Consider the following 11,036-nt stretch of genomic DNA (forward strand, 5'->3'; position numbering starts at 1 on the left):
CAGTTTTCAGTCTACTGTCATAGTAGCCATAGTAGTTCAAAAAGTGAAAATTTTTCAGGTTATGTGATTTTGAGTAATTGTCATAACAAATCGAATTTATATAAATATCGGATTCAAAAGTTATCGTTAAGTTCAAATATTAATAAGATCTAGGTTTAAAATGAGTGCTCCACCTCAAGCTCTGGTTAATAGAAATAAAAAGCACTTTTTAGGTGTTCCAGCACCGTTAGGATATGTAGCTGGTGTTGGCAGAGGGTGAGTTTTATGGAAAATTCAATTATTTTGTCTATTAACATTGAAAAATTTCAGAGCTACAGGTTTCACAACTCGTTCTGATATTGGTCCTGCTCGAGATGCTAATGATGTGTCGTAAGTATCTACACGATATGAAGTAGTGCCTGGTGTTTTAAATTAACTTATTGCAGAGATGATCGCCATGCACCACCTGCAGCTAAGAGAACAAAAAAAAAGGACGAAGAAGAGGAAAAAGAAGTAAGATTGTTGATATATAACTTAATACTTCAAAACATTTTTGAAACTTTTTTTTAGGAGGAGGAAGACTTGAATGATTCTAACTACGATGAATTCAGTGGTTACGGTGGTTCTTTATTCTCTAAAGATCCTTATGATAAAGATGATGCTGAAGCAGATGCCATTTATGAGGCCATTGACAAAAGGATGGACGAGAAAAGAAAGGAATACAGGGAGAAAAGATTGAGGGAAGAATTAGAAAGATATCGTCAGGAAAGGTAGCCAGCATGGTATCATTTTGAAAGGGGATTCTAATAATAACATGTTATTTTAGACCTAAAATCCAGCAACAGTTCTCTGATCTCAAGAGAGATTTGATAAACGTGTCTGAAGATGAATGGAAAAATGTACCTGAAGTAGGTGACGCTAGAAATAAGAAAGAGAGGAATCCAAGGTCAGAAAAATTCACGCCACTTCCAGATAGCGTGCTTTCTAGAAATTTGGGGGGAGAAGTTGGCACATCTTTGGACCCATCCTCTGGCTTAGCAAGTATGGTACCAGGTGTCGCCACTCCAGGTATCTTCTGATTGTTATAATCCTTATATAATATAGATTTTCCACTATGTGCTTGATAATGAGTTCATATAACTCTTTTCAAGTCAAACTGTTAAATTCATGGTATTTCTAGGGATGTTAACACCAACTGGAGATATGGACTTGAGAAGGATAGGACAAGCTAGAAATACATTAATGAATGTTAAATTATCGCAGGTATGAATGCAACGACATTCCATAAACACTAGATTGTTATTTTTCTTGTTTTCTTTTTCAATAGGTTTCTGATTCGGTTACTGGGCAAACTGTTGTCGACCCTAAAGGTTACTTGACAGATCTTCAATCAATGATTCCCACCTATGGAGGCGATATCAACGATATTAAAAAGGCAAGGCTTCTTCTGAAATCTGTTAGAGAAACAAATCCGAATCATCCACCCGCTTGGATTGCTAGTGCCCGTTTGGAAGAAGTCACTGGAAAAGTACAAGCTGCGAGAAACCTCATCATGAAGGGGTGCGAGGTCAATCCACTCAGTGAAGATTTATGGTTAGAAGCAGCCAGAATAAATCCTCCCGACACATCTAAGGCAGTAATCGCTCAAGCTGCAAGACATATACCCACCTCTGTAAGAATTTTCGATAATAAAACATAGAAGGATTGAAATAAGCAAATCCATTTTTAAATTATAGGTTAGAATTTGGATAAAAGCCGCTGACCTTGAAGAGGAAACCAAAGCCAAGCGCAGAGTGTTCCGAAAGGCACTAGAACATATTCCAAACTCCGTAAGATTGTGGAAAGCTGCTGTAGAACTAGAAAATCCAGAAGACGCCAGAATATTGCTATCCAGAGCTGTAGAATGTTGTCCAACTGCTGTGGAGCTCTGGTTGGCGTTGGCAAGACTTGAAACTTACGAAAATGCGAGGAAAGTGTTGAACAAAGCTCGTGAGAATATCCCTACCGATAAACAAATTTGGACCACTGCTGCTAAATTGGAAGAAGCTAACGGTACAGTGTTCCCATCTTGTACTTATAGATTAAATATAAGAAGGCTGTTTCAGGTAATGTCGCTATGGTGGAAAAAATTATCGAAAGGGCCATTGCTTCTTTGAATGCGAATGGTGTTGAGATAAATCGAGAGCACTGGTTCAAAGAGGCGATTGAAAGCGAGAAGGGAGGTCATATACATTGTTGTCGTGCTATCATCAAAACTATCATCACTTATGGGGTAGAACCGGAAGATCAAAAACACACGTGGATGGAAGATGCAGAACATGTGAGTCGTTTGAGGTTAACCTAGTGACCCCTTACATTTTGAAAAAATTATCACAAAATAGACATAGATTTTGAGGTTTTTGAAATTTACCAGCTTCTTTTGAGTCGACTTTTTATTCAGATTACTCTAGGGTGCGCTACATGTGTTCATTCTAAATTCATGGCTTTTTCAGTGCGTAAATCAAACAGCCTACGAGTGTGCCAGGGCAGTTTACAACCATGCCCTGGCTGCGTTCCCTGGAAAGAAGTCGATATGGCTTCGAGCAGCATACTTGGAGAAAAACCATGGTACCAGAGAATCCTTGGAATCTTTACTACAGAGGGCGGTGGCTCATTGCCCTAAGAACGAGGTGAGTAATTCGAAAATATCGTTATCTCAAGTGAATTAAAATGAGAAAATTTCCAGGTACTGTGGTTGATGGGTGCTAAAAGTAAATGGTTGGCCGGTGACGTTCCAGCAGCTAGAGGAATCTTGTCATTGGCGTTTCAGGCGAATCCAAACAGCGAAGAAATTTGGTTGGCCGCTGTGAAGTTAGAATCAGAAAATCACGAGTATGAGAGAGCCAGAAAACTTCTCGCTAAAGCCAGAGGTAACTTATTTCGATGAGGTCAGGGAGACTTGACAAATTAAATTTTTCATTTAGGTTCTGCTCCAACGCCGAGGGTGTTGATGAAAAGTGCAAAACTCGAATGGTCCCTAAATGACACATCTGCCGCCCTGAAACTCCTTGATGAAGCTCTCAAAGTTTTCCCCAACTTCCCGAAACTGTGGATGATGATGGGGCAGATTCATGAGCAGCTGGATGAACTACCCAAAGCGTTCGATTCATACAATTCAGGGGTAAGATTGACTAAAGGTTTAATTCCATAATTGAACCCTTCTTTGCAGATTAAGAAATGTCCAGACTCCATTCCGTTGTGGGTCCTTTTGTCAAGACTAGAGGAAAGGAGGGGAGTGTTGATCAAAGCCAGATCAGTTTTGGAAAGGGCGAGATTGAAAAACCCCAAAAATGATATTTTGTGGCTGGAGGCGATCAGGGTAGAATTGAGGGCGAACTTGAAAGACATTGCCAATTCTATGATGGCGAAAGCACTACAAGAATGTCCAACATCTGGTGTCTTATGGGCTGAAGCCATTTTTATGGAAGCCAGAGCCCAAAGAAAATCAAAATCGGTATGTTATCATGATAAATATGGTCGCTAGGACATTTTTTGATACTTCTTTGTAGGTGGATGCCTTGAAAAAATGCGAGCATGACCCCAACGTCCTATTAGCTGTGAGCAAACTATTCTGGGCCGAAAGAAAAATTGGTAAGTGTCGAGAATGGTTCCAGAGGACCCTCAAAATTGAGTCCGACTTGGGTGACGCATGGGCATATTGGTACAGATTTGAGCAACTCCACGGCACAAAGGAACAGCAGCAAGAAGTTAAACAAAGATGTCTCGCAACTGAGCCACATCACGGTGAACTCTGGTGCTCTATTTCAAAAGATATAAAGAATGTTAGGTTAAGTAATGAACAATTACTTGAAGCTGTAGCCAAAGCTGTTCCAATACCCACTTAATTATTGTTGATAAACGTAAAATATAAAAGATAAAAAAATTCAATAAAAAAGTTTTATTGTAAGAGGTCATTACATATACATTTATTTACAAATGTCATCAAAAATATATATATTTTTTTACTTATTTAAACCAGTTGATTGGACCGAATCCTGAATGAGCAATTCAACGGTTTATTCAATTATAGAGAGCTTAAGGAATTGTATATGAAAACTTTTTACACAATATTTACATGATTTAAGTACCTATTTTCAATATAAAAATATCACGAATTGATGATCATGGATAATGATACCCAACAAGTTTAAATTTGCTGCAAAAATGTTTCTTTACAAAATAAATATGTATCAGTCTTTCAAAATTTTAAAGAAAAATATTTGAGCATTAATTTTCAAATATCAAGAGGTAGATATCAATAATATTCGAAAATAATATCATTATAGTCATTAGAAAAAAACTGTTTGGCACGTAAATTGCATTAAAAACATCAATATTTGATCGCAATTATTCAACTAAATCTTAAATTTTTAAGACCACTTCATTGAACGTTTCGCTAAGGTAAAAAGATCTGAGTATTTTTATTGGACACTATTTGCATCTCAAAACTTAAAACGATCTATTTTCCAAGTGAGAATCTTACTTCGTAATCTCGTAAAACTCATTTCTTTTTCGAGTATTTTTTCTTCTTTTTCTCACCTATATCTTCCTTATCTGTATCCCCGTTTAGAGGTTCACACTCATCGGGAGTGCCACAATTTTTGCAGTAATCCCTGGAACCCTTATATATATCTTCGTCCTTTCTTTTCTGAAACTTCTTCTTATCCGGTGTTCTCACAATCTTCGATTTGTGATACTTATGTTTCAAATCTTCCTCCCTATCCGAGTGGTCAATGTCCAGGTTCTGGATGCTCGTTTGCACGGCAACATCGGTGGACGTTCGTGAATTTCTCGACTGCCTGCTGGATTGGTTCAGTTTTTCACCTCCCGACATACCGGAGTTGACCGAACTCTGGACCAGGTTCTTGATTTCCGGACAGGAGGAATTATCGCTTTCGGATCCAGAGTTATCAGAGTTGGATGTATATTCGATCTGCTTCATTTCTTTCTTGCGATCGAATACTTCAACGTCACGACAATATGTTTTTTCTTGTCCGTAATCCTTGTGTAAATATTCATCTGATATGGAAGTGGAGGATATGTCTCCGATTTGTTGTCGTAACGACTGAATCATGAGCTTGTCGTTCAGATCTAAGTTATTAGTGTTGCTGACTCTCATATTGAATTTACTTTCTGATATGGTAACGGAGACATTTTCATCTTCGCTGCCACTTCTAGTTCTACCACCGTGCGACCTCAACTTTCTATTGTTGAACAAGTCGGATAACTGTTGGCCGTCTAAACCTGCATTTGCTGTTCTCCGACCAAGGTTGGGGCGGAATCCCCTACAACTGTCCGTATTTGTGAGAGCATTGATGAGCTCCATGTGGGAGTCTAAGCTCGTACGACTGCCTTGGTTCATCGAATTTCTCCTAGATGACCTTCTTGAATGCCTACTTCGGGATTTTCTCGTTTGTCTCTTCTCTCTCCTGTACCTACTCCCATTTCTCACCTTCTTAACAGCCTTCAGCTCAGCTATTTGAACAGAAAGTTGGCTATCTCCCGAATTACATCGACTTTCTATACTGACATGTCGCAAGCTTACGCTGACTTCTGAATCGGGCTGGTTTGGTACTGCCCCCCTCCTATAAATCAATTTTCGCAAATTTTCCACCCACGATGTACTCAACTCGTTACTAGATGCACTATTGGGGTCAAAATCCAGTCCTACAGGATCGGAATGGTTTTGGTCTTCTATCGATATTTTAGCTCCTTCGTAATACTTTTTCCTCTTGGCAAAAGCGTTGGCGATCACTTTATGTTTTTGATGTTTAATTGGTACCTCTTCCTCCCAGTGAAATTTTCTGAAAATCAGATTCAAATTTGAACACTTCCGATGGGATGCTTCACCATTTTTCTGCAATCTTTCAATGAGAAAGAAAGTTTAGGATGAATAAAAATCTAATTAATCACAATATATCGTTAAAAAACCAATTTACCCATTTTAGTAATTACCTTCTTATGTATCTCTCCCAAGCATGCATTGTTGCTTCACACCAAACCCAAGATGCCATCGCTAAACCCACACCAAAGGCTGCAATCAACTGCAATTGAAGCATAGCTACACTTGGTCTATTTTCTTGCTTACAATGTGAATAATCTGAACTGAAACTCGTCAATTTACACCTGAAAAATAACATGATTAGGCATATTAAAAAATTTTAAAAAGTTTTATATTATATGAAACTATTATCCTTAAAAAACTTACATAATGTAAGAACTAAGACTTTCTTCCCATTCCTCACCATGGGTATAGATATAATGATGATAAAAAAAGGTTATGATGCAGAATATCACTAAAAGTGTAGCAAATATGCACATTCTTATAATTGTAGATTTGATTTTGCTGTTAGAATGTTCGGAAATAACTTCCTGGCTTTCCACTCTTACTTTAACCAAAAGAATGAGTCCTGGAAAAAAAATTTAAGTGTAATTTGTTGCAAAATCATTCCTGGTATGTATATTACCTCTAATAATGATGTAACCACCAATCAGAAGAGCTGCAGTTGACGGTGTGAGTAAAAGCCCTATTCTGGCAGCCTTATTTATGAAACCAACAAAACATATTCCAGTTACATAATCAGCATCTATTTCACCTATAGCCATGGTCGTAATTGTTAGAATAAGAGGTAAACTCCACGCTACCAGATGGAAATAAGCTCTCTTCTTATGAATTTTCTCTTGAGTTTTACCTGTACAAAAATGATTCATGTAAAGTTCGACATGCAAATCTCAATTTCTGAGAATAAAGATTGAAATTTTACGTACCCAATGCCTGCAGAGAACTCATATACCAAGAGTAACAGAAAATCACAAACCAAACCATACCAGCCATGGCAAAATAATAAACCAATACAAAAACCATTACGCATGATAAGTTTTCATTGGCACTGGGCTCAGATTTCCGCAATGTTCCATCTCTTTTACAAACGATATCTTCACGGGTTTCAGGGCTCAAGAACTGCATAAACCAGCCAATATAGGAAATGCAAAAACAAACATTTATATAAAATATAGCCAGAGCTGGATATTTGTTAGCTGCGTTCCAGTCAATGAGGAAAGTGACAATAGTGAAGAGATTACATAAAATACAAGCAGTAGAACAGTAGGCAATCAGCTTATGGATCTGATGATGTTCCGTTTCTGTGTAGAATGAATCTTTACATTTCAAACCACAATTCTCTATTCCTAAAAAAAATCAACATGTTCATCAAATTCTTGAATGAAAAGTACTGAATTCTTCTAACTCACCTCGGTAATACCATTCCTGTTTATCAGTTTTTATTAAAGGATCCATGCAATACCCAGTAGTATTGAATTTCATCATATGGACGTCATTTTTACACTTCGAAGGAAATAACTCGTCATTATTACAATTTAAAATCTCAGGAAAAACTGAAGAGTTCAAAAATATTTTGCAATGTTCAACAGTAATCTCACACATTTCTCTTGAAGGCAGATTCACTTTATCATCGTGACAATTTGGCATATAAAGAGCACACAAGAAAGGCTGTATAACAGCCCAACATTTAGGAATATATCTCAGGTACTGATAGAGCAGGAGCAACTGTTCATGAATTTTCTCTTGGGTTCCCAAATCGGTCAAATTAACAGTTGTAGATTTGTAAGGTAATTTAGCTCCAAGGCATGTTGTATAGTTCAATGGTTCACATTTTGCAGCTCTAGGGCAATATTTCAAAGGCATGTCATAATGGGGATCTAAGAACCTATCAGACTTTGTTATCTTGGGTTCTCTGTGTCTTATATACGAAAATGTACCTATCACAGCATTATTTTCAGAAGGAAAAGATTGCCTTGAACGTTTCGTGATAGTCAAAGGCAGTTTATGAGTCGATATATCTGTAATGAAAATATACAGACAGAGAATTGAACAAAGTAACTTCATCATCGTGTCTTCCAATGTGAATGGTATTGAAATGAAACGAATATCTTCACTTTATCTCACTGCTTTCTCATATTGCTGTAATAAATAAAAATTTAAACAGCACACAGGTTGTTTCACTGAAGAACACACATAATATCAAGTTGAACATAATATAAGGAAGGTTCTAAATACAAAAAAATCAAGAACCAAAATTAACTGAAAGAGGATCACCGACCACCCACAATTAAAAAAGAAAGTAACAACAACAAAAACCTGCACTTGCGCTTGTGTCAGGCCACCCACATGGTCCAGCGGCGGACTTAAATCCAGTAAACCTACGAGATTTCCTCTTATAATTGCTTGTACTTTAATTTTTTAGCTATCTCACACACTTAAGAACAACTTGAAGATATGACAAATCTTTAAATAAACTGATTATTAGTCACTTGTAACAAAAAAATTTGGGATGAATTAAATCATCAGCAGGAAAATTGGTATTCTACGCTACTGGTTGGGTTCGAATAAACGTCAACTAGAACCTAACCTACCTTATCAACGATTTTGACAACAAATTAACCTCTACGAGATCAAATCAAAAACTAAACTATCGAACCCCTTTTTAAATGAAACAGAAGGAGACAAAAAATGCATTGGGCGAATATTTTAATATTATCTGCTTTATTAATGATTACACATGCTACTTTAAGCCCCAAATCGAAGAAAAAGCAAACAACAGAAAAGCCTCTAGTGAAAAAAAATGTCAAACCTCAGAACAATATTATTAAAGGTCCTTTAAATGAAACAGTTTTTCACAGAAATTTGGTTAACGATGGACCATTATGGGCTTCAGATATAATAAGCAACCATCGCGGCTATTTTCGAGAAACTGACGAATATTCCTTTGATGGTATAGTATTAGGTTATGTTACACCGGTAATTTTTAATCGAGCCCCGGCTTTCCATCACTAACATTCGAATTTCAGTGGAATAACCATGGGTACGATGTCGCTAAAATTTTTGGTAACAAATTCACCCACATTAGTCCAGTGTGGCTTCAAGTGAAGAAAAATGGGGCTCTTCAATATGAATTAGGTGGCACGCACGATATTGATCTTGACTGGCTATTAACTGTTAAAAATGCTGGAAGGCAAAGAAAGTTGAAAAGTATGTTCCGATAATTTCAAAATATAATGAACAATCAGTTTCGTTCTAGTTGTTCCTAGAATACTCTTCGAAGGGTGGTCTGGTCAAGATTTTATAAACTTGATCGCTAAGAAAGCAGAAAGTGAAGCATTTATGGATATGCTCTTGGAATCATGTGAAAAGTGGCACTTCGATGGGTATATTTTGGAACTGTGGGCCTCCTTAGCTAATAGAATCCAATATGATCTCATTATTGATTTTATCAAAAATATTGGTTCGTAATTTTTCCATTACGATGTTTTCATCAAATTGAAACAAGCATTTTAGGTGACAAATTAGCGCTGCAACGCCTTGATACAATTTTGGTGATACCACCAAAAAGAGGAAAAGAGTTTACTTTCACTCAAAATCATTTTGATGAGTTATATGAACATGTTACAGCTTTTTCTCTAATGACCTATGATTTTTCCACAATATACAGACCAGGTAGGTTTGGCATTTTTTTTTGGCGTTTGTTCATTATGAAATTTTATTGTCAGGACCAAATGCACCTCTGCCATGGATTGAAGATTGTGTGAAACAACTAACATCAGATATCGATAAACGGCCAAAAATTTTATTGGGTCTCAATTTCTATGGGAATATGTACACAGTTAATGGAGGTGGACCCATTGTGGCCCATGAATATCTGAATGCCCTTAAAAAATTCAATGGAGAATTGAAATTCGACCCTAGCAATGCTGAGCATTATTTTGATTACGAGTATGCACCATAAGTTTCTAATCTTATTGTATTTAGTTTGACGATTTCTATTTCCTCAGGAGTGAAGGTAAAAGATACCTTGTATTTTATCCAACACTGCAATCAATTGAAGCAAGAATTGAGCTGGCCAAGGAGCTCAAAACTGGTTTATCAATTTGGGAATTAGGTCAAGGACTTGATTATTTTTATGATTTGTTATAAAATGTATTGAAAAATAAATTTTTTTAGTTATGTTGATTTTTCAGTTTCAAGTTTGTTAACCTTACACATTTTTTTTTTTGGTCTAGTTCTAGTTAATTCAATATATTTTTCAATAAGAACACCCTATATGCTACGATAGCGCTGAGCTTGAACTGACAATAAAAGATAATCTCTGCTGACAATCATGAATAAAGTGTCAAGGTTCTCCACTGACGATCGTGAAGTGTGAAGACTGTGAAGAGTTCATCATTGACAATCGTAAAATGTGAATCGTTCTTCATTAATTGACGATCGTAAAGTAAAGTATGAAGTGTTTTCGACTGACTATTGTTAAGTGAGCATAAAGTAAGTCAAGAACTGTGTTCTGTGAAAGTGAGGAGGGTTTTTGACTGATAGTCGTAAAGAATGAATGCTTCGATCGTTAAGTATGAAGGGTTCAGGGTTCTTCACTGACGGTCGTAAAATGTGGAGGGTTCTTGACTGATTGTCATAAAGTGTGAAGGGTTCTTGACTGATTGTCATAAAGTGTGAAAGGTTCTTGACTGATTGTCATAAAGTGTGAAGGGTTCTTGACAGATGGACATAATTGAAGTGTAGGTAGACCGTTCTTCTTAACGATTGTCAAGTATGAAGCGATCATCACTTACGATCGTAAAGTGAGAAGAGTTCTTCACTGAGGTTGGAACTGTGACGGTGGTACAGTCAGTAAAGTGTTAAGGGTTCTTGACTGATGGTTGTAAAGTGTAGAGCGTTCTTCTTTTTGATGATCGTGAAGTATGAAGAATTCTTTATTGATGATCGGAAAGTGTGGAGGGTTCTCCACTGACGATCGTAAAGTGTAAAGCATCTTTCTTTGACGATCGAAAAGAATCTAGGGTTCTCAACTGACGATCATAATGTGTGTAAGGGTTCGTGAATGATGGTTGTAAAATGTGAAAAGTTCTTCACGATCGTTAAGTATGAAGGTGTAATAAATCGGAATAAGAAACTCGAATTAATTTAGGATAATTGAAACGAGGTATCGCTG

At 36.8% G+C, this 11,036-nt stretch overlaps 3 protein-coding genes across 3 annotated transcripts; 2 read left to right on the top strand and 1 right to left on the bottom strand.

Moving 5' to 3' along the window:
• Positions 1 to 51: 51 nt before the first annotated feature.
• Positions 52 to 3,987, top strand: LOC123316390 (pre-mRNA-processing factor 6). Its single transcript, XM_044902446.1, has 14 exons — positions 52 to 255; positions 310 to 369; positions 426 to 492; positions 550 to 749; positions 806 to 1,047; positions 1,160 to 1,242; positions 1,307 to 1,651; positions 1,716 to 2,031; positions 2,085 to 2,299; positions 2,472 to 2,648; positions 2,705 to 2,888; positions 2,943 to 3,139; positions 3,188 to 3,472; positions 3,528 to 3,987. Exons 1-14 carry the CDS (start codon positions 161 to 163, stop codon positions 3,861 to 3,863), a joined length of 2,802 nt encoding a protein of 933 aa, XP_044758381.1. The 5' UTR covers positions 52 to 160; the 3' UTR covers positions 3,864 to 3,987.
• Positions 3,902 to 8,163, bottom strand: LOC123316389 (protein smoothened). Its single transcript, XM_044902445.1, has 6 exons — positions 7,270 to 8,163; positions 6,787 to 7,206; positions 6,486 to 6,710; positions 6,227 to 6,428; positions 5,974 to 6,144; positions 3,902 to 5,822 (listed from the first exon to the last, which is right to left on the bottom strand). Exons 1-6 carry the CDS (start codon positions 7,925 to 7,927, stop codon positions 4,520 to 4,522), a joined length of 2,979 nt encoding a protein of 992 aa, XP_044758380.1. The 5' UTR covers positions 7,928 to 8,163; the 3' UTR covers positions 3,902 to 4,519.
• A 288-nt stretch (positions 8,164 to 8,451) lies between these two features.
• LOC123316809 (chitinase domain-containing protein 1) lies at positions 8,452 to 10,039 on the top strand. The gene is made up of 6 exons (XM_044903044.1): positions 8,452 to 8,836; positions 8,887 to 9,067; positions 9,117 to 9,320; positions 9,374 to 9,532; positions 9,586 to 9,808; positions 9,868 to 10,039. The coding sequence occupies exons 1-6, from the start codon at positions 8,549 to 8,551 to the stop codon at positions 10,007 to 10,009; spliced, it is 1,197 nt and encodes a 398-aa protein (XP_044758979.1). The 5' UTR covers positions 8,452 to 8,548; the 3' UTR covers positions 10,010 to 10,039.
• The last annotated feature ends 997 nt before the right edge of the window (positions 10,040 to 11,036 follow it).

This window comes from Coccinella septempunctata, chromosome 7 (assembly GCF_907165205.1).
Source record: "Coccinella septempunctata chromosome 7, icCocSept1.1, whole genome shotgun sequence".
Taxonomy (NCBI): Eukaryota; Metazoa; Arthropoda; class Insecta; order Coleoptera; family Coccinellidae; genus Coccinella; species Coccinella septempunctata.